General features: G+C 43.1%; 1 protein-coding gene across 3 annotated transcripts in view; it reads left to right on the plus strand.

Annotated features, from left to right (window-relative positions):
- Positions 1–26,414, plus strand: part of med13a (mediator complex subunit 13a) — a 94,458-nt gene that overhangs the window by 49,627 nt on the left and 18,417 nt on the right. For 2 of the 3 annotated variants that reach the window (XM_085797307.1, XM_085797309.1), the window contains exons 5-15: positions 5,394–5,594; positions 6,332–6,526; positions 7,293–7,455; positions 9,241–9,351; positions 12,388–13,218; positions 16,666–16,882; positions 21,284–21,314; positions 21,778–21,899; positions 22,209–22,299; positions 23,699–23,910; positions 25,717–25,892. In XM_085797307.1, the coding sequence (XP_085653433.1) occupies positions 5,394–5,594; positions 6,332–6,526; positions 7,293–7,455; positions 9,241–9,351; positions 12,388–13,218; positions 16,666–16,882; positions 21,284–21,314; positions 21,778–21,899; positions 22,209–22,299; positions 23,699–23,910; positions 25,717–25,892 (2,350 nt within the window). Of the gene's footprint in view, positions 1–5,393; positions 5,595–6,331; positions 6,527–7,292; positions 7,456–9,240; positions 9,352–12,387; positions 13,219–16,665; positions 16,916–21,283; positions 21,315–21,777; positions 21,900–22,208; positions 22,300–23,698; positions 23,911–25,716; positions 25,893–26,414 lie in introns of all 3 variants that reach the window. The other variant, XM_085797308.1, reaches the window with a different exon arrangement.

Below are 26,414 nucleotides of genomic sequence, written 5' to 3' on the forward strand. Positions count from 1 at the left end.
GTAATATGAAAGGCTAAAAGCTCAATGTAAAGGTAGTAGTGTAAATTTAAGAATGAAATGTATTAGGAAGCTTTGTGTGTGCTGCGCCGTTGCCAAGATAATGCATACTATACAATCCTCCTGTCAGGCTGTCTTTCATTACAGATTGGCTTGCAGCCAGTTTAAAAGAAAAGCCTCTGTAGTCACTTTAAATTACAGTGTAGCGCAGTTATAAAAATCTGTAGCCCTAATGATATTCCATCATTGGCTCTAAATTCATTACCCCACCCCAAGACGCTGTGTACGCGGTGTAATCCCCAAAACCATTGTTAGCCTGCATCTCATCTCGCACTGAGAATGATGTTAACGTAATGACTGTAATATACATTTTGATTCAGTTTGTTTTGGGTTAGGAAAATGTGTTTTTTTGCTTTCTGAGTAACGGCATTAGATTAAAGTGATTTTCAAATAAGTCTAAGTAAATAAGAACACATCTACTTACTACTGTTTGTATCAAAAGCGAAGCAGCGTGGAGCCGTGCCGAGCGTTAGACAACTGCACTCGCTGCCTCCTGTGTGTGATCATTTCCTCTCTCGTTGAGTGGATTGATTTTTGTCTTTAACATAACAACAACATACATACCATCCGACTCTAGAGGAAACACATAGTTTTAAAAAAAGATTGTGTTTCTGAATGGAAACCAGTGCTTTCTGGAAAACCGACAAAGCTACACTAAATGAGACTTTTGACCCAGAGAAGATGCTCTCCCCCCTCCAACCTCCTCATCCTCAGTCAGATACGCCTCCTCCAGAGTAATAACAGTGATCACCTCCTTCATTCACCGTAGTAGTTCCTGTACAGCCGTCGTCAACCGTGCTCCCGTCTCTGCAGCCCCTTCTGAAGGCAGGTGATGATGTCCTGTCTAAGTTAAAGACCAGGGCCTTTGATATAAACACAGCAATCATTGGAGCTTGATATACAGACGCTTTAAGGATAGTGATGGGTTTTGCTTGTCATTCAGGTTGATCATACCTCTCTCCACAGTCGTGAGTAACAGAATACCTGTCTTAACTTAGTTATATTTGTCTCTCTCTCTCTCTTGTCCTTTTAACGTGGTTCGTTTCAGGTCACACGCAGACACACAAACATCCTTAACATCTGCTTAACACTGCTTCAGCTAAACTTCCCGCTTACACATTTTTGTGGTTTGTTTGTGTTGATATTGAACTATCCACTCATCTATTAGCTATACTGCTTATCCTTAAAGGGTTAGACAGAAACAACTACTTGGGCTCACCTTTACACCTCAGGCTAGGTGGCGATACTTAGAGTTGCCAAAAAGAGAGAAAAACACCTGCGACAGTAACTGCTCCCATTAAAAAAAAAAAATTGAACTTTATTCTATTATAATATTAACAAAGCAATCTAGTATATAATCAATCTGATTGATGCTAATTTTATAAATGTGACCAGCTGAGATGTCTCAACACGAGAGACCTGATGAAGAGGCAGCAGGCTCGAAACGTTGTCTGCGTTATATTATGATAGAATAAACTTAATTTTTTTATTGGGAGCAGTGAAAGTATTTTTGACTCAGCACCTGGTAACATGGATGTGCGTGTGTCTACATCCCCCGATACTTAGAGTTGCCCCACTAAGTGAAACACAGAGGAAAACAGGGAGAACATGCAGAGGCCTTAAGCCTGGGTTCATAACGACGACGGAGGCTTTTTCTCACTGAGAGGCGACGAGTGTTAAACACGGAAGACGACCAGAAACACCATTAGGAGGCCCCGGAGATAGATTTATTACTAAGTGAGTCAGTGTGTTTGTATTTTATGATCCGCATATTGGTCCATGCATGCACAGGTGTGTATTTTCACCGTCACAGCCGATCTCCTCCTCCTCCTCCTCCTCCTCCCGCTATCCCAACCCCCCCAACCTCTGCCAAGCTTGGTTTACTGTGCGGCAGAGCGCTCCGGCAGGCAGACCTCTCCAGGATGTGACCTCATAAAAGGGCGCAGAGTGAATGTAATGAACTCTCAGCCCATTACACTGATCTGAGCACATTTGACATGTCTTCAGGGAGTCGGAGAGAGACTCACAGGCAGAGAGAGAGAGAGAGGGAGTGAGAGGGAGGCAGAAGGGATGGAGGGAGGGGAGAGGGGAAGAGCGGTGCGGTGCGGTGGTGATGGGGAAAACGGTAAACCATTTCCATAATTGTGCTGAATTTGATCTCCCTTCCACAACTGGCCCCGGGTCTTCTGAGTGTTTGTGTGTGCAGCAAGAACTAGAGAAATGAAAGGGAAAAAGGACCGGGGTTAAATTTAATTAAGGTTAATATGATGGGCCATAGCTGGATGTTGTTGTTGTGTGCTGCTGCTGCAACATAAACAACCTTTTGTTCTTCTTTTCCTCTTCCTCTGTGGACTTGGTTTTTGCTGATGTAGTACAAAACGTTCTGTAGGTTGAGGTGAAACGTTACGCCAGGGCGGGCAGGCGGGCACTCGGGACGCTTTGTATGAAGCATTTGTATTTGTATGAAGTTGTGTTTCATGCTAAAGCTTTTAAAAAATGCTGTTGTATTTATGCATTATAAATGCCACTCAGGTTCCTTGACAGTAAAGAATATATTATCTCACCAGGTGCCTGATGATGCTCGACAGTGCTGCTACTGTGTGACTTACCTTCCACCACCTGTCAGACACTCCTGAAAATATCCACAAGTGTTGGATCTATATATTTGATTTTTTTTTCTTTTTTCTTTCTTTTTTTTGCAAGGTAATGTCTAATAATTAAAAAAATAAAAGTCCAGTTTGACTGTATAATTCTTGAAGTGACTAAGAGGAGTTTCAGAAAGCTAAGTGTTTCCACAACTCAACTCAACTCAACTTTATTTATATAGCACTTTAAAACAACCGTAGTTGAAAACAAAGTGCTGTACATAGAGACATAAAACAATTAAAGGCAATAAAATAAATTAAACAGACAATAAAATAGTTGTTTCATTGTTTTTAAAAAAACAATTAGAAACAATAAATAAAAGCAAACCATAAAACACTAAAACAAGAGCAGAGTCTCATGCAGTTAAAAGCCAGGGAGTAAAAATGGGTTTTTAAAACTACGTAGTTTTAAAAGCACTTCATTTCCCAAGAGCCTCTGCGCGCGCAGTAAAGTACTTAGACCGGTGCAAGAATTTGCTAAGAATGTTTTCATTCATCAAGAACTAAAGTCGGAGGTTCAAAGACGATCAGATACCGATAGATTCCCATGACCCGCCGGGCAGCATCCGGAAAACCGAAACTAGGAAATGCTGGGCGAGTCGACCACTAAATAATAATATCAAAATAACTATAAAGACAAAACGATATATTTATCGAAAATGCATTAACCCATTAACAAGTGTGGGTAACGTAGATTCATCCACATTAATAATATGAGACTCTTTTCTAACCAAAAGCAAACTCCTCGGGGTCTCTTTAAGATTTCCATCCCGGTGGATTTGGTGACACCCGTCGTGGTTACCATGTTAACAAAAGAGTGAGTTTTAATCTGACAGAAAATTCTGCCTGAACAGCTGCAGTAAGAAAACTCAGGTGTGCAGCCTGTCACCTGCAGCTGCTGCTCTTGTCCCGTTGCTCCCTCACACAATTAGACATAACGTTGATGCCTTTTTTAAGAACCATCAAGGTCAATGTGTGTGTCTCTGTGTGTGTGGTGACAAATATATTGTATCATGAAAGTGCTTTGCCGGTCAGTTGCTTTCAGTGTGAGCAGTAAAAAAAAATATTTGGTTTGTATTTTATCAGTGACTGAATGCAGCTCTGACACAGTGTGGAGAGTGTCAACAGTGTGCGGCTGGTGTCAGTGAAGTGAAACTGCACAGGGCTCGTTCCTGTGAATCCCTGATGCTGATGTGGGAACAGTGAACTCCGCTGCTAATAAAAACAAATCAAAGAAGGTGCTTTGATTTCATTTTTTTTTTTTTTTTTTACATCTTACAGATTATAACTTGAGGTGCAAACGCCCGGGTCCCTCCCTCCCTCCCTCCCTCCCTGACTGTGGCCCCTCGACTGAAACGCAGCTAATGCATCTCGTCTTCGTCTTCTTTTTTCCCCCACCATTTTCTCTCTGTTGTCTGTCTCCCCCCATTTTCCCATCCTGGAAGCCGTTCTATGGTCCGGCCCCGGGATCAATACCTGGAGACAGAGGCCATCCAGTCTAGTAATGGCATACTAGGAAAAAGCAGAGCCAAGAGGGACATTAACAAATGCTCACTCCCACACCCACCCACCCAGGCAGACTGATCGTAGAACCAATTTCTGCCCCCTTGTCGACACATTCAAATGTGTTATAGAAAGAAAGAGAAAGAAAGCATAACAAGCTGACGGCCGGGCTGCAAGTATATATATAAATATGTGCGTATTTGTGTCAAGTTGATATGCATATAGTTTCTGTGCTTGTGCTCATATGTATGCATTATGTATGTGAGTTTATGGTAGTATTTGCATTCTGTGATGGATGTAGGTCTGTTCTATATAAGCAGCAGACTGGTGGGCTCACTGTGCGACTCCCATATGTCTGTGTGCAGTCAAATGTGTTTGCTGAGGAGTGGCCCTTTTTATAAGCCTCTGTTTATGGGCTCTGAGAGGCCACCGCTTGCCAATAATTGGCGTCTGGATTGCTCTGTAAGTATTTGGTGAGTCAGCCGGGACCAGCTGAGTCCAGCGGTGCTGCCGGGGAAAGGTCAGAGCGATGCTGCTGCTGATTCGGCCAGCGATGGGAAAATGACGGGGGGAAACGGAAAGCATATGGGAGAAGAAGTAGGAAGAGAAAGATGAGCCAGATAAGAAGAATTAGATTATGACAAGAGTGAAAATTAGAAGAGAAGATATTGAACAGAGAGGGTGGGAATGAAGAAAAGCAGAAATGAAGAACAAAGCCTAAGAGAAGGGCGTGAAGGAGAGATGATAGAAAGGGATAAGGCCAAGAGAGGAGGAGGAGGAGAAGGGAGTGTAAAGATTGGATGGAGCTGTGGCTCGGAAAGGAGGGAATAAGGTAAAGAGTGGGAATGGATGTCTGGGGAGATGAGAAGAAATATGGAATAGGAGAAGAAAAGATGAAAGGCTCGAGAAGTGAGAAAAATAAGGAAGGAGAATGGGAACTGAGTAAAACTGTGAAACTTATCTCAGGGTTTTAAAAGAAGAGGTGCAAGGATGTAAAAAAAAAAAAAGGATAAAACTGGAAATGAGAAATAACAGAAACACAAAGCAAAACAGCAAATACATGTACGGATATACAGGAGTAAAAAGGACAGAGGACGGTCTAGGCTTGATCTCGCCTCTCTGCCTCCATCAGGAGTTGATGTACTCGGGTCGCTTGACGTTGTTTTCCTCCTCTCCTCCTCTCTACAGTGATCCTGAGTCCTTTCGGCCTGAACGGGACGCTGACCGGCCAGTCGTTCAAGATGTCGGACCCGCCCACCCAGAAGCTGATCGAGGAGTGGAACCAGTTCTATCCCATCGGTCCCAGCGCTAAGCGGGGTGTGTCGGAGGACAAGACGGAGGACATGGACTGGGAAGATGACTCTCTGGCCTCCGTGGAGGTCCTCGTCGGTCAGTTTTATATAAAATATACTTATTATTAAAGGGATAGTTTTTGCAAATTGGCCCATTGCCATAATCCCTATAGTCACGGCAGTAGGTTCGTTACCTTTAATTGTTGGTGATATTATATTATATTTTTTAGAACGGCGGAGCGGAGCCGCGAGCTGCTCAGAGCTACGCTATGGACAATCCAACAACTCCACAACGCTCTGGTGGACAAGTTGTGACCTGCACATTCACCACGCTATGAGATAATAACAGAGCGTTAAGAGACAGAAGTTGTTTTAGAGGTAAATTCATGCGAAACCGTCGATGCGCGTTGCCTTCAGGGACAGTTTTTCATCAAGCAGTCTCTGTATTTCCCTCTAAAACAACTCTGTCTGGTAACGTTCTGTTATTATCTCATAGCGTGGTGAATGTGCAGGTCACAACTTGTCCACCAGAGCGTTGTTGGCTTCTGTATTTGATTAGTTTGATGAGCCAAACCAAGAAATCCCATGAGCCTCCGTAGCGTAGCTCTGAGCAGCTCACGGCTCTGCTCTGCCATTCTAAAAATAGCTTGCACCGACAAATAAAGGTAACGAACCTAATGCTATGACTATAGCGATTATGGCAATGGACCAATTTGCCAAAATGTTGAACTATCCCTTTAAGCTTTATCCGCATGAGATTATATGATTAAAATGCGCAGTGGAACTCGTTTTAACCTGTTTTCGTTCCTGTATTTGCTGCTTACGTGTGTTCAGGTGGTGTGCGGATGGTGTACCCAGCCTGCCTCGTGCTGGTGCCCCAGTCAGACATCCCCGTTGTGGCCCCTGTGGGGTCCTCACACTGCACTGCCGTCTACTCGGGTGGCCACCAAGTGCCTGCTTCCCAGCGAGAGCCCGCCATTTCTTTGGTGACCCTCACCCCTCCCACGTCACCTGAGGAGGCGCAGACAGGTAACGAGACACACGGTATAGAATAAAGACTGACTTCCTCTTGAAATGATTGGTGTTAGTAAATAGGTAGCTTATTTTTTTTAATTTTTTCCCCCAACTCTCTTTATTTATGATTTTTTTCATTTTGAACATAAAACATAACAGTCAGTAATACAGAGACCACACACATTTACACATCCACGTTTACATATATAGATAATCAAAGTTATGTTAACTTATGTATCTCAAAATTAAACAATTATATAAATAGACAGATGAAGAGGATTAATAAAAAAAAAAAATACATACACATACATACAGTATACGGTATACATAAAACAAACAAAAAAGAAAAATTATTTCCTTCTATTGGAGGTTAAGAGCACTTCTGAAACGTGCCATCACAACACACAGTCTATGTGTTGTGGTTAAATACAATACAATACAATACAATACAATACAATATAATAAACCTTATTGTCCACCATCATGGAAAATTGCCTTCGGCTCACCATAAGAAAAATACATATTTCATTAAAAACACAGTTATAAAAAAATAAGGAAACAGTTGGAACACAATTAAACATAAAAAAAAGAAAGAAAGAAAGAAAGAAAGGGGAAAGAAAAGAGTTGAGAGCAGTTCATTGCTAGTGCCATTTAGGATAAAATAATATAGAGAACTTTCTTATTTCTCCAGCTCTAAATGTCTCATAACATCCATCATAAGGGTACAGTAGATTAATTTTCTGTCAAATAGTCTCTTAACCACGTTCTTTTCACTCTGCAGTGGACTCTCACTCGGCCCAGAAGTGGGTTAAGATGCCTTCGTCATCCGATGTGTTCAGCGTGGACCGAACGAGTCACCACGGAGGCAAGATTCCTCGTCGGCTATCCAGTCAGGTGGTGGAGCGCGTCTGGCAAGAGTGCAATATCAACCGAGCCCAGAACAAGTAAGTCCTGCAACGCACACATCCACGCATTACTTAGAGGGGTATAAACATCTAAAGGGTGAAGAGGTGTCAAAATACTGGGAGTATCGTACTAAAAACAAGAGATACTCTTCCATGTGGAATAACCCCTTTAATCTGTTCAGGGAAAAGATCTCTGATAAAGGATGAATGGTTGGCAAAAGCAATGCATATTATTAAGGACCTTGAAAGAGACATTATTTATGTCATTTGTGGAACTGAAAGAGCAGTTTAATCCAACTGATAACAGGGATTTCTGTAAGTATTTACAGCCGAGGAACACTGCGGGCCGTCTTTGAGCTTAAGAAAAGGAAGAACAGAATAAGGATAAGATGTTAAATTCTCCTGGAATCGTTCACTCTCAGATTTTCAGATGAGAATTTGCCTGAGATAAATATTGAAGAAGGAGTTTTGATAGTGGCAGGGTTTTATGGAGTTTGAAGTCAGTTACCTCAGTTTAACCAAGACTTGGTTTTTATTTTATTTTTAGACAAAAACACTAATAAACATGAATGAAAACTGTGTAATCCAGTCAGACTTTGTTGTAGCTCTGTGTGGCATTTGTTGATACTATTTAAACAAATAATAAGTTAGATGTAACTTACACTACTCACAAAAAGTTAGGGATATTTGACTAGAGTATCCCTATAAAAAGTTCCTGCTACAGTGCTATTCTATCATGAAAGCCTTTTAAGTAGAACGATGCAATGGTAGTTCCTTTATCTCGGTGCTTGTGATGTTTGTGGTTAATCACCTTGTTAGAGAACAGCATGTTATTCAATAAGGACTGAATCATTGAACAACTGGACATGTGCATTCAAAAGTTTAGAGAAGGTTATGCATGTAAATGTTATAGTGCATTTTAGGTGCATTCTGAAATTTAATCCAAAAGCCAAACATCCCTAACTTTTTGTGAGTAGTATGTTACCTATTCTCTTTGCAGGAACACTAATTTGCATGACAGAATATTTTTACACTTCATATGACATATACAAATGAAAGATCTCTACTGTAATGTGTAGCATCGTTACTTAGAGCTGCATGTGACACACTGACCCCAGATCTGCCTGCCTAGGTGGCCTGTCAGAAAAATCCATAGGTGTTATTTACATTTACCGGCCCTTCTCTGTGTGCCTGTCACTCAGGCTGCACAAGAAGAGTTTGCTGCATGCTTGTGCTTGCCAGCATGCAGCAAACTCTAGGTTGGGGGTCAACCCTCACTGATCCGACCCCCCTCACCTTCTCCACTGCCGCAAACAGAATCAAATTCTGTGGGAAACATCACAAGTGTCGAGCCATTTTCCACCGCGTTTTATTATTCATACATGAGGCAGAAAAGGTCGTTTTCAAAGACCCAGTTGGAAATAATGATCACAAGTAATTAAAGTAAGAGTTAGCTTGCCGTATTGTCCCTTAGTCTTTTGTTTTATTCAACATCAGTGAATCTGACACATTGGGAGCACCCCGGGATTTGTTGCCCCTTGACCAAGCATAGGATGTCGGCTGTGCTTAGCTGTTGGCTTGTCAGCTAAAATATTATTGCTCCAAGCAAAGCTATGAAATCAGCCTCAGCACAAAGGTTTCACCGATTGCAATGGTATACCAAAGAAGCACGAGACAAGGCAGTGCACTTTTGAGGATTTAATATTTCACAAATGTACATTAAAACAAACAAAATAACAGGACGAGGCTGTGTGAAGCGGAGCTGAGGAAGTGGCCAGAGTCTGGTCCGAATTCAATGAGTAAAAGTGTTGTTTTTCTCCCCAGGCGGAAGTTCTCAGCTGCAACCAACGGTACCTGTGAGGAGGAGCTGACTGAGAAAGTTGGAGCCTGGGATTTTGTGGAGCATTCACAGAGATCGTGCTGCAGCTGTTCGAGGTCAGTCGCTCTCCATGTGGACGGACAGTATCTGCCTGTGTTGCCTCATATATGTGCACTCAAAAGACATTTCAAAGAGGTTATATAGAGGCTACGGAGCTTTCAATACAGTCACAGAGGGCCACGGTCAGCAAAAATATCTGCAAGTTATAGCCACGTCTAGACTTTGACAAGCATATTACTCTTCATATTTTTCAATTTATCACGATTTTGTGAAAGTGACAGCCGTGCCGGGGCCGAACCCTCTGCTGGACTGCGTGTTCCTGTGAGTCGGACATTGCTGCTCCCACACTGATGTGAATAATTTGAAGGAGAAAGAATAGATTAACCTCTGATAGAGCACTTAAGGGATACTGTGCGAGTACAAAGAGCATGTGTGTTTTTGTTCTCCCGATGTTGACAAATGCATGTGCGCTTAAGTAACCCTGTCTTTTCTATGTCCTTCAACAATGATCCATGGCGTGTGAGGCTTTGTGTCGTCTTGCTTGTGTCGACTCCGTAGACAAATTCTGAACATCATAAGTCAACAACAGCACATTGTAGAAGGCTAAGTTGTGGGTACCCCATTGGGAGAAAATGATCTGATTAAATTTTAGTGTGCCTTTCTGCATAAATGTGCATATTAATGAGGCAAAACTGATCTTTTATTGAAACTCCAGTCAGCCTTCTTGATGACAAACTGCTGGCACTGTCTGCATATAGTATGTGTTCATGGTGGTCCAAGTGGCTCTGATTTTATCTACTAGGACAGACATGCACAGTTAAAACTGATGCTTATTGAGACATAAATTGTAATGTGAACACTTGCATAGAAAACACAAATCACATGCAGGCTAATATTTAGTTGTGTGACCCCTTAATGTTGATAATTAAACTAAATTCAGCCTCATGAAAAATTTGATTTCAGTAGTTTACTTTCTTCGTCCTATCCTCACGTGTTTGTACTGTAGTTAATATTACATTTAGTTAAACAACAGTCTTTGGTGCTTCTTCCTTTAATTAAATAGAAAACCAATTCCCCTCTTATCCCTCAGCTTATCATCTGCCTCGACCACAGTCAGAGCCAGCTGCTTTACTCACAAGACCACATGTAAACACAGCCTCGTGCTGTTCATTGCAGGCTGCAGAGTTCGGGCAGAGAGCTTGAAGTCTGGATGCTTGGCCGGCCTCCTCAGTGGGAGCCCGAACCAATTGAATTGATTGATTGATTTAAAGAAAATTCCGAAGTTTAGGCCCTTTTGATGGGATTCCTTTTGCGCCAAGGATTTTGTCCCACCTAGGGAGACTTGGACCGCAGATGAGAGCAAAGTGGATTGGGCCAGTCAGCTGGAGCGTGTTAATTTGTTGGAAGCCAGCCAGCGCTTTGGCGACACTGTAATGGGGGGAAGCTCTGCTCTGTGCGTTGCCTGTTTTTAATGGCCATTAACTTTGTTTCGTTGATGCAAACCTTCCATGTGCCTGCTTTATCTTTACATCTAATAGTCAGGACACGCGTGTTGTAGCAGAGTCATTAAAGAGGCTGCAGCTTCCTAGACAACACCCTGATTTGTAACCACAACAGTGGGCTGAGTGATGAACTGACAATGGAGAGACTCAAGAAACACTGACGCTGATTTGAAAGACTCTGACTCATGTCCACAGGGGTTTAGAAAATACTTCACAGTGTAGTGAGGGAAAGATTTGTTCGATAATTTGCTTAATGCAACAATATACACCCTAAAATCACATTTAAAAAGTGTAAGTTCATGAGAGGATGCATTTTGTTTATTTCATGGGTTTGAATGACTAATGAAATTGTGAATTTACAAAAACATTAATTGATTGGATGTTGCCTGAAATAAGCATGTCTCTCCCTTATTGATTTTACATGATCTCTGCATATCATGAGAATGAAAATCAGATGCCACAGTTTCTCTCTGTGCCACTTTGTTCAGTGTCATTGGTGCAGTGTAATCTCACTAGGGATGCACATTTAGAATTTTTTTTCTGACAGATAACCGACGCTCCTTTACTGATTATTAACCGATAAGATTACAACACTCGCTGGGGGCTACCACTTTTTTTTGCCATTAAAACACACACGTGTGCTGCAACAGCTGATCAGCGCTCATATGGAGGTTAGATCGTCCAGTGTTGAACTGTTTTTATACAAACTGCAGCCAAACACCAGGCTGAAGACAGAGGAACTGCAGAGCTCCTCTGTGGGGTTTGTTTTTGCACAGCGCTGTTTTTACAGGTGATGCACAATCATCTATGTGCATGTAGGCTACATTTGTTGTCTGGTCTTCCTTCACGGGGACTGCATGGCGCATAGGCTACTGTCAGTCCTCCTGTCCTGTGTAACTTTTTGCTGGGAAATACGTGGAAGTCTGCACATGTCGAAATGCCCCCATGAGTTGATGACATAAGGAGCTAATAAAAAAAAAAATTAATGATAGTTAGTTTTAATCGGTCAAAGTTCTTGTTATCGGTTATCCCGTTTGTGTCATAAACACAGGAATATCAACTCTTGATTTGCTTGAAGTAAACTATTTTTTTTCCACAAACAGCGTCAGATGGCGACTCAAACATGCACCGAGAAGTTTATTTACTTCAAGCAAGTCAAGAGTTGATATTCCTGTGTTTATGACACAAACAGGAGCTTCCGACTGCACGTGAACACACCGAGCGTGTCAACTTGGGTCTCGCTTGAGACTTTGAATTAGATCTAGTTTTACAAACATGTCGGCTTGCTTGAAGTAAACAAACTTCTGGGCGCATGTTTGAGTAGCCATCTGACGCTGTCTGTGGAGAAATATTGCAGCTTTGAGGGATGTAAACAGCCTAAGCAGTGGAACTTCAATCCGCTCCCATTCATCGCTGCCGTGGCGATGCGGGGACAGACACAGCTACCACAAAACATCTTCAGATTCCTTCTTTTAGACCTAAAATGTTAGGAAAATACAGCCCTGAGTTGAATTTGCACCGGAATTGTCCTTTAATCATGTGCATCCCTAAATCTCACTGTGTTCTTCTGTCCCGTCTTTTCCCCTGCAGATACAAATCGGTGAAGCAGCGAACGGGCAGCACGCCGGGCCAGCCTCAGTCGGCCGGTCAGCCCTCGCAGCCTCCGACCAACAAGCACAAAGCCGGAGGAGAGAAGCCGGAGAAAGGCGACAAGCAGCAGAAACGACCGCAGACGCCGTTCCACCACCGCAGCCTGACCAGCGACGAGGCCTCGATAGAGACGGAGTCGACCGCGGTTGGTCAGCGGTTGGCCATGAGAGGCCAGGACGGAGGAGGAGGAGGAAGGTTCCCTAGTAGTAGTATTCGCTCTGCTGCCGACGTCGTGTCCGCCATCCAAAAAGCTCCGCAGCTGCACGGCGGCGGCGGTTCGGCCGGGCCGTCGGAACAGACGAACTCCCCACAACCCCCACCACTTAGCCCCCACCCCTGCGAGCGCGGCGAGGAGTCGGGGGAGGGCATGAAGAACCCTTCGACCCCCAACAGCCAACACTTTTACCAGCCGCCGCCCGAGCCCTGTCTGGTCGGGGCGAAGGGCGGCAACGGCGAGGAGCATGGCGGGCCAGACGGTCTGAATCAGCACTTCCACACTTCCCATCATCATCATCACCCCCACCACCACCACCACCACCCGCAGCATCATCCCGGGGTCTCGGTCTTCTCCTCGGAGCCCCCGGAGCCGACCGTGTACGTGGGCGCGGCGGTCAACCTGGAGGAGGACGGGTCGCACGCCGCTCCGTGGCGGTTGTTCAACCTGCCGCGCAGGAAAGAGGTCGAGCTGGTGACGCCGCCGCTGCTGCCGGGCGACAAGCTGAGGGGAGACGACGCCTCGGCATCGCAGGACAACCTGGTGTCAGTCACAGAGTGAGTGGCAGCTGCTGTGTAATAATTATCACTGCTTGATGCTTGATGCTGCTCGCTACGTAGAGACAGGTGACAGAAACCTGACGGATGAGTGGAGAGGCGGAACGATGGCACGATGGCACCTCTGTCCGTAAGGCAGGAGCGGCCATTGAATAATTTGTTGAGTGTGTAAATGATGTGAATTGCACGACATCACCTCTGGGAGATTTTTTTTTTTTACCCACATGTAGATCTCAGATCTCAGAGCTCTACTGGAAGAATCCCTCGTCTTACTCTTAGAAAGTAAAGTTTGGCCTCACCATCAACAGCTTTGCTTGTTCTCAGGAACACACTCAATGTATAATCATAAACATCCAGAATCTTGATCTAATAATGAGGTCATATACCGACAAAATACATTAATTTATGGAGCTTTTCCACTACACGCTCACGGCATGGCATGGCTCAGTTTAAGTGCTTTTCCATCACAGCTGAGTTCTTAGTTCCTCCACGGCGGGGGCGGAGTCGTTACATCTTTTTTCTCTCCCCTCGTCAGCGCCAAACTCACTCGTCTGCACCTCAATTATGGACCACAGCTTGGTTTTCCACACAGCAGTCATTTAACTCTCATGAAAGAACAACAACAGTCTCAGCACAGATCAGTGTGCGCGGGGCGCTGTTGTCTGTGTGTTTTTGCATTTAGCGGATTTGATTTTCGTGTCGGAAGCTTCTCCAGCAGTGACGACGCTCTGGCCAATCAGTGGAAGGCGGTCGGCTGACGTCTTGTTTTAGTGTCGCTTCGGCTCACTTGGAACCAGGGCTGAGGCGTTACCAAAAAAATACCAGGTAGTGGAAAGTGGAAAAGCAAAAAAATACAGAGGAGAGCCGCGTTGTACCGTGCTAGTGGAAAAGCGCCATAAGTGTGTTCTAGTAGATGGCTCGACTTACTTACTTCTCCCCTACAGCGCTCTGACCCCACATCTAACTTTTTCCTTTGGGTTTTCACGTCTGTACAGTATATACACGGAGAGCACTTTTCCAACCCCTTTAAATATAAACACACACGCACACACATATATACATATAAAGGGCCATAAAGGATTCAGCCATTCGCTGCCTGACTAAGCCGTTAGGCATCCGAGCCCTCCCACCTTTCCCCCTGTTACAGAGTCGCCCAGGGCTGCTTTGGAGCCCTTTCAATAGTCCAGGACAAATTGTTTTGAAAGAGTAATGATGCAAAACACACCTTCTCTCTCTCTCTCTCTGAGATCCCCCAGCTCACTCCACCTCTCTCATCCCTCAGCTTCAAAACGTTCAGTATAGTGCTTAGCCGCACACAGCATGTTAATCTCTTGCTATGTGCCCTTTTGACATCATACATCTCCAATGTGCAGGGCCAGCACTACTCATTGATTCCTACACACGCACAAACATGAACACGCACGTTGGAGCGAGGAAGAGAGGAAGAGTAATGGAGGCGGACTCTAGTATTGTAATAGAGTTGAAGCTGAAAAAACTATGTCTGCTGGTTATCGGCGTGGCGGCTGTAGCTCGTAGCAAAGGTAGAGTTGATATAAGGGGCCTTGTCCGGTGTGTGACCACACTGCAAAAACTCATAATCTTTCCAAGAATATTTGTCTTACTTCTTGTCAAAATGTCTCATTTCTAGTCAAAACTAATCTCTTTCCACTTAAAATAAGACTTGTCACCTAAAAATTTAACTTGTTTTTAGATAATTTTCACTTGTTCCAACAAATTTTCACTTGAAATAAGTAGAAAAATCTGCCAGTGAAAGCAGGTTTTTTGTTCTTGTTATAAGGAAGAAAAACTTGCTCCACTATCAGATTTTTCTACTTATTTCAAGTTAAAATATGCTTGAAAGGAGTAAAAAGTGTCTAAAAACAAGCTACTTTTTTATATGATGAGTCTTATTTTAAGTATAACGAGATTTGTTTTGACTAGAAATTACATTTTGACTAGAAAGACAAAAGAAGACAGATATACTTGGTAAGATATTTGAGTTTTTGCAGTGCAGCAGCAGGCTGTAGTGGGAATTATCAGCGAGGTTATGCAATCCCGAGGGGGGCCAGCCCGGCCAGCCACTTGTTCGGACTATTCTAGTAGTGAGCTGTAATCCTCCCAGCCTCCACCGCTGCTCTGAATGGCGGCTAATCTCTGGCCCGGGCCACTGCACACCATCACCTCACATCAGAGCCGGACAGGCATGACGAGAGGACAGGACAGCAGCACAGGGAGAAACGTAGGAGACAGTGAGAACACATAAGTTGGGTCAGTCCCTCCTCCTCCAGCCCTGCGCTTCTCTACTTCTCCCTCCCTCTCTTCCTTTCCCTCCCCGTTTGGTTCTTTTACATACGAGGAACAAGTAGGCCACAGTCGTCGCGACATAAGAGATTTTGATGAGCCGTGTCACAGCGACGGGTGATAAATGTGTCTGTCTGTTAAGTGTTGTTTGAGCAGTCAGTGGTGCTACCAGTCAGTCAGTCACCACCATGTTTCCATAAATCTGCCAGAGAGGTGATTGTCTGACAACAAACATGATGCATCAGTTCTGTCGCATGACAGCTGTCAAGAGTTGTTTGCAAATCGCTCGCTGCCATTTCCGTTACCGCGGATAACGATGCTACAACAACACTGACTTATGATATCAGACAGCATCGGGTCAAAGCCGAGAAGCTGTGGAAATATTTAAATTACTTATAATATAAATAATTTGTGTCTGTAAATATAATATTTACAGACACATAACAGATTTATTAACAGGCAGCTCCTTCTTATTTGTCCACTTCAGATGGTCATTAATTAAGACAGAGCTCTTAAAGGGATAGTTCACCCAAAATCGATAATTCACCAATCATCTACTCACCGTCATGGCAAGGAAGGGTTCGGAGAACTTTCGGAGTCATCAAAACGCTTTTGGAGTTCCAGGGGGGGTCCGGCTGGCAACAGATTTTAATATAATGGATAGAGTTCACTTTTAAATTGTCCAAAACACACACACTATGAAGCAAATCTCATGCAGCCACTGGGAGCTACTGCTACAACAAGGCTAAAAACAGAGATCACATTAATTTTTTCTGAACAACTTTTTCATGTGGCGGCTTCAGGACTCTTGGGTCAGTAGGACGAGCAGTACGGAGGTATCTGGATGTTTCATAGTCTGTGTGTTTTGGACGATTCAAAAGTGAACTCTATCCGCCGCCATTATATGAAAATCCGTTGCCAGCCGGACCCCCCCCGGAGCTCCAAAAGCGTTTTGATGACTCTGAAAGTTCTCCAAACCCTTCCTTGGCATAATGGTGAGTAGATGATTAGTGAATTATCGATTTTAGGTGAAGTATCCCTTTAAGCGCTCACAAATGGAATAAATAGATGGTATCTGTTCTCTCTCTCTCTGACGGTCATGTAATGCTACTCTAAAGTCCTCTAAACACTGTTCTCTCTCCCCAGGGTCATGTCTACATCGAAGTGGCCACTGAAGGTGTCAGAGGAACGCGTCCAGATGTATCGAGCCAGGAGAAACCAGTATTTATCCGCTGCCATAACCGACGGAGATCACGAGCCGGAGGTGGACCCTTACGCCTTCGAGGAAGGGGACGTCAAGTTCACATTCTCCAACAAGAAGGACAAAGCGGGCGGAGAGCGCGAGCCAGGCAAGAAACACAAGGTGAGAAAAGATGAATATAAGAGTGAGTTTTCACTGGGATGCAACAGGTGTATTTGACCTTTTTTATAGAAATGGTCTGAACTCTCTGACTAATTGCTTATTGTTGCCCTGGATGAGTGCAGTCGGAAAGATGGCAGCTTAAATGCTATGTTTTGTCTTAAACAATAAATGGTCAATAAATGGTAGGGGTATACATAAAAATAGAAAACAGATTGTACAACTTGTTTCCATAACAACAAGCTGCAGAACCTCTCCCATGTTGGTAAACATTCATTTTACTCATAAACATTTAACTGCGTCCTCCTACACCACCGGCGGCTCCACAGCGACTCATCACTGCGCTACATGCATTTCATCTGAACATGTTCAGATCTTCTCTCAACACTTCAGCTGCACTGAATATACTGTAAATACTTAATGTTATTTCTACTGCAGTTTTTACAGGTGAATGAAAATTCAATTTGAAGTCGAATCATAGTCTTAAAAACTGCTGTTATGACTTCTGTCTGTCTGTGAGAGACACACCTGCATCACTGCAAACTGAAGGATCTATACTGAAGAGAACAAATTCATGACTTAAAGGAAGGTTATCACCAGGTTTTTAAGACTTGTGATGCATCTTGGATTCATCGTTTTAATGATAATAGATTATCATAATCTTGTATTATGCTTGGATATTTATACAGCTCAGTAGCCACTTGTTATTTTTGTTGTTTCTAGCTTTTTTTTATTTACCTGAGAACAATTAAACTAAAAATAATAATTATGTTTGATTGATTTGATTTATGTTACATTTTTAAAATACAAACTCTATGAATGAAGTGAATATAGCTTTTTAATGAAGGGGGTGTGCATGCTAAAACCTCACTCTGATGTAAAGAATACAGATCATACAAATTGAGATTAGTGGTTGATCATGTCATCAGGGAAATCTTGGCAATGTAGGTTTAAGAACTTCAATTTTCTTTTTACAGAAAGTCTTGTGTTATAAACTCGATGTGTGGAGTTAAAAAGTGCCGTGCACTGAAGGGTCTAATGAGAGATATTATCCAGTTCCATTATGGGAAACGTAGGATCCAGTGTTTTTGGAGCTTAACTCTCCCTCGGGACTAAGAGTTTGGATGTGTCAGCCTGTGCTGCTGCTGCTTTCATTTTAACCTTTCTGTGTGTTTTTTTAATCTTTCCCTTACTAAGTTTTCCAACTTTATGGAAGTAAAATACTAAAAGGCTGGAGTTCACAATGATAAGTTAACAGTCCACGGCGCTGAACTTTTATCAGCTTTGTAAAGTCCTCAGCTCTGCCTATGAAGAATGAGCCACACACAGTGCCTTTTCCAAGCTGGTGTGCTTTTAGCCCAGTTTGCAGCCACACCCCACTGATTGTATAAAAAAAAAAGCAGTGACAGTTTGAAACATGCTCAGTGGTGTGAATACTTTCTGAAAGGCAGCACAGAGAGTAACCACTTAATCCACACCCTTCCTCGATAGGTTGCCCAAGGTAAAAAAAAAAACAGCAGAAAAACATAACATTTTATATCAGGGAGCAGGCAAGGTAGAAAATAGGCCATGAGCATCCTCAGCAATACGCCGCACTAAAAATAACGGTGTGGCCGCTTTCTGCATGCATCCGCTTTCACTGCCCAAGTTTAAATGAACAGGAAGCCATCCCTGAATCCCCATTGTTAGCTGAGCCTAGAGGAACACCAAGTAGTTAGCCTGTCCAATTTCCTTTTGCTGTTTTATCCCCCTCCTTCCTATTTGATCTGCCCTCTCTCCCTCCCTCCTTCCCCTTCTCACTGTACTCCTCTGCTCTGCTCTGCTCTGTGTGTCTGCCTCTGGGGTTGTTGGCTCCACATCCAGACAAGGGCCACCTGTTAGCTGTGGATTGCCCCCAGCATGGAAAGGGAGGCTGTGTGTGTGTGTGTGTGTGTGTGTGTGTGTGTGTGTGTGTGTGTGTGTGTGTGTGTGTGTGTGTGTGTGTTTCCTGGTTTGCATGTTTGCAGCAGGCTTCAAGGAACTGTGAGTCTATAACCACAGCAATACACCTGGTTCACTGAACCATTAAGCTTAAAAGGGCTGCACACTCAAATATTTCCCTTCTCCTCCTCCTGTCTCCACCCTCCAGTCTGTGTTGGAATAAAAAGGGTGAAGGCAGCTGAGCTCTCAGTGGAGCACACAGTCCCCAAAGAGCAAGTCTAGTCTGTGCAATGGAGCCCTACCGCTGTCTGTCTGCTGCTTTTTACTGAACGTGCTGCTGCTGAACTGGTTGTTGTGGGCGTGCGTTAGACCCACTTAACTTTTCTGGAGAATCTTTGTCGCTGCAAGATGCCGAACCTCCTACCGCACTGATATGGAATATAAACATGGAACATCATCATTAGCGTTTCCTCTTAATTTGTCTGTCAAGATTAAAGATTCCCAGTAATTATTCTTAAAGGGGAAAACTATGGAAGTCGGGTCGCATTTCTGCTGTTTCGCTTTCGCTAACCCCTCCTCCTCCCGGCCATGTGCGTTTGTTTACAATGACAACCGGCTAGGAAAGCACTAGATCAGCGCTTTCCAACCTTTTTTGGCTCATGACCCCATTTTGACATCACAAATTTCTGGCGACCATTGACAATCTAGATGCACCAGCTTAGATATTTCAATATGCTACATTTTATTTGAACTCGATTTATATTTGAGGAAGTGAAAGTATAGAATACAGTTGTTTAAGATTGTGTGTGGTGTTTTTAATCCTAATTTTAAAAAGAATAATAATTAGTTTAAAAATATTTTTATCAGTCTTTTTTTTTAATCAATTACTAGACATTTCAGCTGGTTGAAAAACACTGCACTAGATAGAGTGGTAGATAAGGTTATGTATCATATATGATGTTAGGATGTGTATATGTGTAGTCTTATCTGTCATAAACAAGAGATTACGGGTTTGTGTCGTAGTGCCGCATAGAGAAGAGCTGGGAAAAGCCTCTATTCTCCCTCATAACAAGTTACAAGTCATTTATCAAACCATCACTATTACTCCAAAGCTGTTTAATTAAGGTAAAAATGTAGTATAGTTAAGCTACAAATCCTGCGTAGTTCCTCTTTAACTATCGTTTCAGGTCTATTGTTTGTGAACTTGTGACAAGATGTTACCACAGCTTTGTTATTTATGGCTCATTAGAGTATTAAAGCGCTCTCCGGTGGCCGTGATAGAGCTAATATGCACCGTACGACGTGAGCATCCTCTCTCTGTGAAATCTTCCAACTGGAGGAGTGTTACTCCGCCGTGAGCCTTGTGACACATGTGCTGTAAGTTAACGCACTCGCATCTGCACACAGTCGGCGCACCTATATCAGTGAGTGGCTGCTGGTTTAAGTGTAAGATGCATGCATGGAAATAGAAAAAAAGCCTGAAAAAAAAAAGCTTGGATAAATATGCAAAGTGCGATGCAGGAGGAGGGAGAGAGGCGGCGTGATGTTGTGATGCAAGGCAGCCTTGGAGTCGAACAAGCTTTTGCAATATGTAAAGACGCTGGCGCGCCTAAACACTTTCCCCACCCAAGGCCAGTTTATTGATAAGGAATAGTGGGGTGGGGTGGGGTGGGGTGGGGGTTAAGGCATCATTACCACCTATAGATTGTGGCCTTGGTTGCAGATGTTGTGCTCTCTGCTGTAGATTGGTCCTTTAAGGGAGACAGATTAAAGCCCACGTTACTCAGAGAAAAGCCCTGGAGCGTAATAAAATCAATGGGTAAGACACAACATTCCTGTTCCCTCAGCTAGGACTGCTCAGCAAACACTGTACACACACACACATGGACACACGGACACACACACATGGACACACTCAGAAGGCCAGTCTTCCCAGATATTGATGTCTGGGTGGGAGTCTAAGAGGCCATTCCTTCCTTGGATCATGATTTCACTGCGCTCCACACTGGAAATCTCATTTGGACACAGCAGAGCGCCTTTTCTCTGATCTGCTGTTTCTCTCCAATTTCACTCTTTATTATACTGTTATTATAATTTCTTATCTTGTTTATTTTCTGCATTGATTGGAGAGAAGAAAACCTCTCTTATCTCTCGTGAATCGAGTCTGGCTGTTTGTGTTATATTTCCACATTCTGTTTGTCATTTATCCCAGCTCAGGTCCAGTCAAGTTTATTTATGTGTTGTGTGGTTTTCTTTTTGTTTTTTTTTTAAATCACAGTTAGAAGCTTTTAAGAGTTTCTTTCCGCCCACCCACATTTTAACACAACCCCCCCCCCCCCCACATGGTTGTGAACTCGGACCGGCTTCGTCAACAATTTTATAAACAGTTTATGTCTGGGTTGTTGCTTAATCAGATATTCACGTCACTGTGTGTGGCTGTTTTGTTCTTTCTTCTAACCGTTTGATCTTCCTTCATCCCCACAGGGTGAAGACGGAGGAACGGGTCCATCAGATGGTGAGGAGTCTCTTTATGTCACATAAACAGCTCACTTTGTTGTTTTCTGTTACCTATCCCGCACACATAATCCTATTTCCACCTTTAGAAAAAAATCTAGACAATGAAGCCAAAGGGCAGCACAACGTTGCATCTGTCTGGTTACATGTTTGTCATTATGTCAATAGAAATTACTTTCATTCACCGAATAGGGGAACATTCATTCTCTTGTTATTTCTAATTTAAAATCTCGCATAACAGATTTGTCCTAACATGTTTCATAATTTCACTTTGAAATAAATCTTATTTTCCTGTCTTGATTGAATAAAGCATGAATTGAGGTTAATTTAAAACATTAACCATCATAGCTCAAAGCAACATGTTTGAGTTTCACTGACCGGATTCAAGAGCTGGAGGCCCGATATTTTTAACATTAACATTTTGTATTTTTGTTTGTGTGTGTGTTGTGTGTGTGTGTGTGCAGACGCTCAGCGGGCGGCGGCTCACAACCGCATGGCTTCCACCAGCCTGATCCACGAGACGGACCTGGTGGTGTCCATAAACGACCTGGACAACCTCTTCAACTCAGACGAGGATGATTTGGCGGTTAGTAGAGAGAAGTTGGCTCACTCTTGCTGTCAGTGTTTCATTACACAGGGAGTGCTCTAGCGCTGTGTGTGTGTGTATGTGTGTGTGTGCAAGTGTGTTTCCACTGGCATCAGCGTGCCAGAACAATGTCATTAGCTGACAACTCTCAATACCCAGCGCAGTTACTCCAAGAAGACGTCGTGTTATAGGCCCCCACAGGTGTGAGAGATGTAACAGGCATGAATTTAGAGCAGTTTTATTAACTGACACACCGAGTTACCAAAATAGACAGGTGCTAAAGTCCTTTTTTTTCTCTTTTGTCCACAGCCTGGTTCCAGACGACCGGTGAACGGCACTGATGAGAAATTTGGCAACAAGGAACCGAAGCCATCCACCTTGGACCCTATCTCCTGCATTAGTACGTATCTCTCTACACCTGTTTCTGCTGATGTCACTCTCTCATCCTTCTTCCTGAATAACCGATACACCTCGTCTCTTTAAACTATATGGGCGGATTTGTCTCCTAAGTGTTAATCTAGAATCAGATTGGTCACACACCTCTGAGCCCCCTTAGAAATTAAGAATGGTGCACGGAGATTTTTTTGCCAGGAGCCACTTCAGCTTTAAACATAGTATTCCCCCGAGCTGCTCACAGTTTCAGCTAAGTGAAATGGCATCACATCCTTTAATCCACTAAATAAAATTAAGGCTTTTACTACTTAAGCATCATTGATGCTCACCCTTGGCTTTGCCACCTAGTGGTGAGTAATATGGCTGTAATTAACTCTGCAGCGCATCAGTGTTGGCTCATGACTGACAGAGTCGTCTTGTAGCTGCTGACTCTTCGGCTCCTTTGTTATTAAACTGCAGGTTCTCTGACCTTAAAGTTAATAAAAACCTAAACTTGCACCTCATTTGTTCCTTTGAGCACCAGTGAGTTTTGTTTTTATTTATTGTTGAGTTTCAGCTCAGGGACACTAATGTAGAACTAAAGAGAATTTAAGGACACTATATTTTTTACTGTGAAGTAAATTGGTCTCATGTCCTGCTTTCCTTTATTTTATGAACAGATAATTCACAGTCATTGGCTCTTGGATTGCATTTGTTGGCCTCTGGATGCATCTTAAAATTACCAAAAAGATCTTAGATTTTTTAGATCCCCCTCACTTTGTGTTGACATTTTGCATAGAGCCTGCTCACCAGGAAACCTGTCATTCTTATCTAATGTAAATGCAAAGCGTATAAAAAGAAAGTGCTTTGCTCTGCTGGATTCTGTTAATTCTTAGTAACAATACAGTGGGGGGAAAAAAATTGCAGCAAACACACAAAGGCAAATGTGACAAACTATGCAAACATTTCATCAGTCGTGAGCGAGATGCCTTTTTGACTTTAAGCACAGATAATAAGTATTCATCTGTTTTTGTACAGTATTTGCATGGTAGCTGTCTAAAACAACAGCTGCTTGTCATAAACATACATCAGCAAGCGCGCTGACAGAAGCCGCAGTAACAAACAACAGACTTCCAACGGCTTCAAATTACACATCTCACATTGTTGAGTCATCCACATGATGTACGTGGTGGTTGTTCTCTTAAGAAATACCTCGTGTCTTTGTTTTTAAGTGCTGGATTTAGGGGGGGAATTACAATACTGGAAACAATATATAATTAAATCTACCACAGCAGCAGCATGTTTAGGATTGTAAAACTGTATGATGATGATGAGGGTGAGATCGTTCATTCCTCTTCAAATTCATTATAACCCCTATGATATCCTGTGTATATTCTGATAGCCCCATGTCTCTCCCTCTTCACCAGACTCAGCAGACCTGCAGCAGATGTTTCCCACGCCTCCCTCGCTGGAGCAGCACATCATGGGCTACTCACCCATGAACATGTGCAGCAAGGACTACGGCAGCATGGAGGCCAACGCAGGCATGACCACGCTGGACGGCACCTCGTCTCTGGGAGGACACTTCAAAATCGAGGTGGAGGAGAGTTTCTGCAGCCCCAAGCCATCTGAGATCAAGGTGGGTTACTCCGGACACGAGTCCAACTATCTGTCATGAGCTGTTAAAGGGATAGTTCACCCAAAATTGAAATTTCACTCATTATCTACTCACCCTCATGTCGACTAAGGGCTGGGAGAAGTTTCAGAGTTATCCGTGGCTTCTCGACGTAGCAGTGCATGTCCATATAACGGTTGCAAATGGATACCAACTGTCTTCGTAACAAAAAGACACACCAAAAAACATCCAAATACCTCCATGCTGCTCTTATGTAATGTCCGTCTTGTATTGAAGCCCCGAAATGCGAAATTGTCCCGAAAAAAATGTAATAAGTCTATATTTCAAGCTCCTCTTCCCTGGTTCGTCCAAAGTTGACGAACCGGGAAGAGGAGCTTCCGCTACAAACAAGCTTGAAATACAGACTTATTTAATTTTTTTCGGGACAATTTTGCATTTCGGGGCTTCAATACAAGACGGACATTACATACCGTCTTGTATTGGATGTTTTTTGGTGTGTCTTTTTGTTACGAAGACAGTTGGTATCCATTTGCAACCGTTATATGAACATGCACTGCTACGCCGAGACCCCCTGTAACTCAGAGAAGCCACGGAGGACTCTGAAACTTCTCCCAGCCCTTAGTCGACATGAGGGTGAGTAGATAATGAGTGAAATTTCAATTTTGGGTGAACTATCCCTTTAAGAGTGTCAATCTCAACTGACTGAACCAGCAGATGGGATTTACTGTCAGAAGCGGCAGATGTCACAAGTCAAAAGTTGAGGGATTGTTACATTTTCTCAGGGATCTGAGTTGAGGTCCTGTGGGAATTTTCTACATCTGAGTTTGTTTTTTTTTTATGTAAGTTGTATCACAGTTTCGTTTGTCCACCGTAAACAAGCACCCACAAGTCCTCCCACGAGGAATCACAGAGGATAAACGCTCCCTATAAATCCAGAGTTTGCCTGAGAATCATTACGCTTTTAAGCTTTCTGCAGTTTCAAAGAAAATCCCAGTGATAGTTGTCAACAGGAATTGCTCGCAGCCGCCGCCATGCTTTTAACTGACTATAAATCACCAGCGCTTTGAAAACGTCCTAATGAGGAGATGATGCCACTGCATACATCACAGATCATTTTCCGCTTCCGTGTTTAAACTGAAACTAATGTTCAGCTAAGACACGGTGTGTGTGTCTATTAGTAAGACACTTAAAGTTACGTAGATGAAGCTGTCACAGATGTGTTAACAGGAATAAAGGGAAGCAGCCTGTTTTTTATTTTTTATTTGTTTGGATTTCCTATTTCTCTACCTTATATGCCTATATATTAGAGAGATAAAGATTAGTGATAATATATTAGAATAAATCCTGCTAAATAAACTTATAAATGAACTTATAAATGAACTAGATTATAATGACAAGGAAGCTTGATAGCTAATTTATGAATTGGGGGAGGGAGTAAATAAGTTTTCTACCTCTTCCCACACTCCTTTTTGGATATTTATTTAAACCTTTATTTTAATTCGTTGGTCACTGAGGTTTCACTCATTTACAGGGACGACGAGTTTACAAGCAGCAGCAGAACATAAGTACAATTACATTGAATAACAATTGCAGGATGATTTACAAAAGTCAGACAATATACGAAAAAAACCAAAAACAAATTATTTTCATTTTCAATTATTTTTATTTTGTCTTTGTAAAGTATTTATTTGTTATGTCTGTCCATTACTGTATTATTACTTATTTATTTTAACATGTCCGAAATAAACTGAAACTAACCAACTAACTAACTGCTACTGTATGTCTTGTTTTCTGTTCATCGTCATGCAGGACTATTCATTCGTGTACAAGCCAGAGCTGTGCCAGGCGTTCGTAGGCTGCTCCATGTTCGCTCCTCTGAAGACGTTGCCCAGCCAGTGTCTCCCGCCCATCAAAGTACCGGAGGACTGCATCTACCGACCGAGCTGGACCATGGGCCGGGACATGACTTTCCTCAACAAGGATAGGTACGAGACGATGACTGACTGTGTGTGTGTGTGTGTGTGTGTGTGTGTGTGTGTGTGTGTGTGTGTGTGTGTGTGTGTGTGTGTGTTTCTGTCTGACAATTTGTGTCTCTGAGTGAATTTTGGCTTGTTTCAAAACAAATCCTTATTATGATCTATCATGAGCACAAGAAGAAGGTCACTGAGGCGTTCTAATGTAGATTTGCAGACATGCCAAGGCGGCACTGGCTGGTTTTTTGCGTGGCTTTGTGTGCAAGGAAGCATGCAGTCATATACTCTGCTGTCTTTCTGTCCACACACCCTCTGGTCTTTCCCCCTCTCTCTCTCTCTCTCTCTCTCTTTCTCTTAGCAGGCAGCTCAATTTCCCATGCATGGCTACCTCAGGCGGTGCAGGGAAATGAGTGTAAAATGCCTTCTTGGTTGAAGATGAGGATTATCAGTGGAGTGCTGAGTTGGGCCCCACAGTGGCTCCATGCCACCTCACTGCTCGCTCATAGGAGCTTTGAGTGTGGTGTGCTGTATACT

Source organism: Trachurus japonicus, chromosome 14 (assembly GCF_045865225.1).
Source record: "Trachurus japonicus isolate A0001 chromosome 14, Traja_1.0".
NCBI lineage: Eukaryota > Metazoa > Chordata > Actinopteri > Carangiformes > Carangidae > Trachurus > Trachurus japonicus.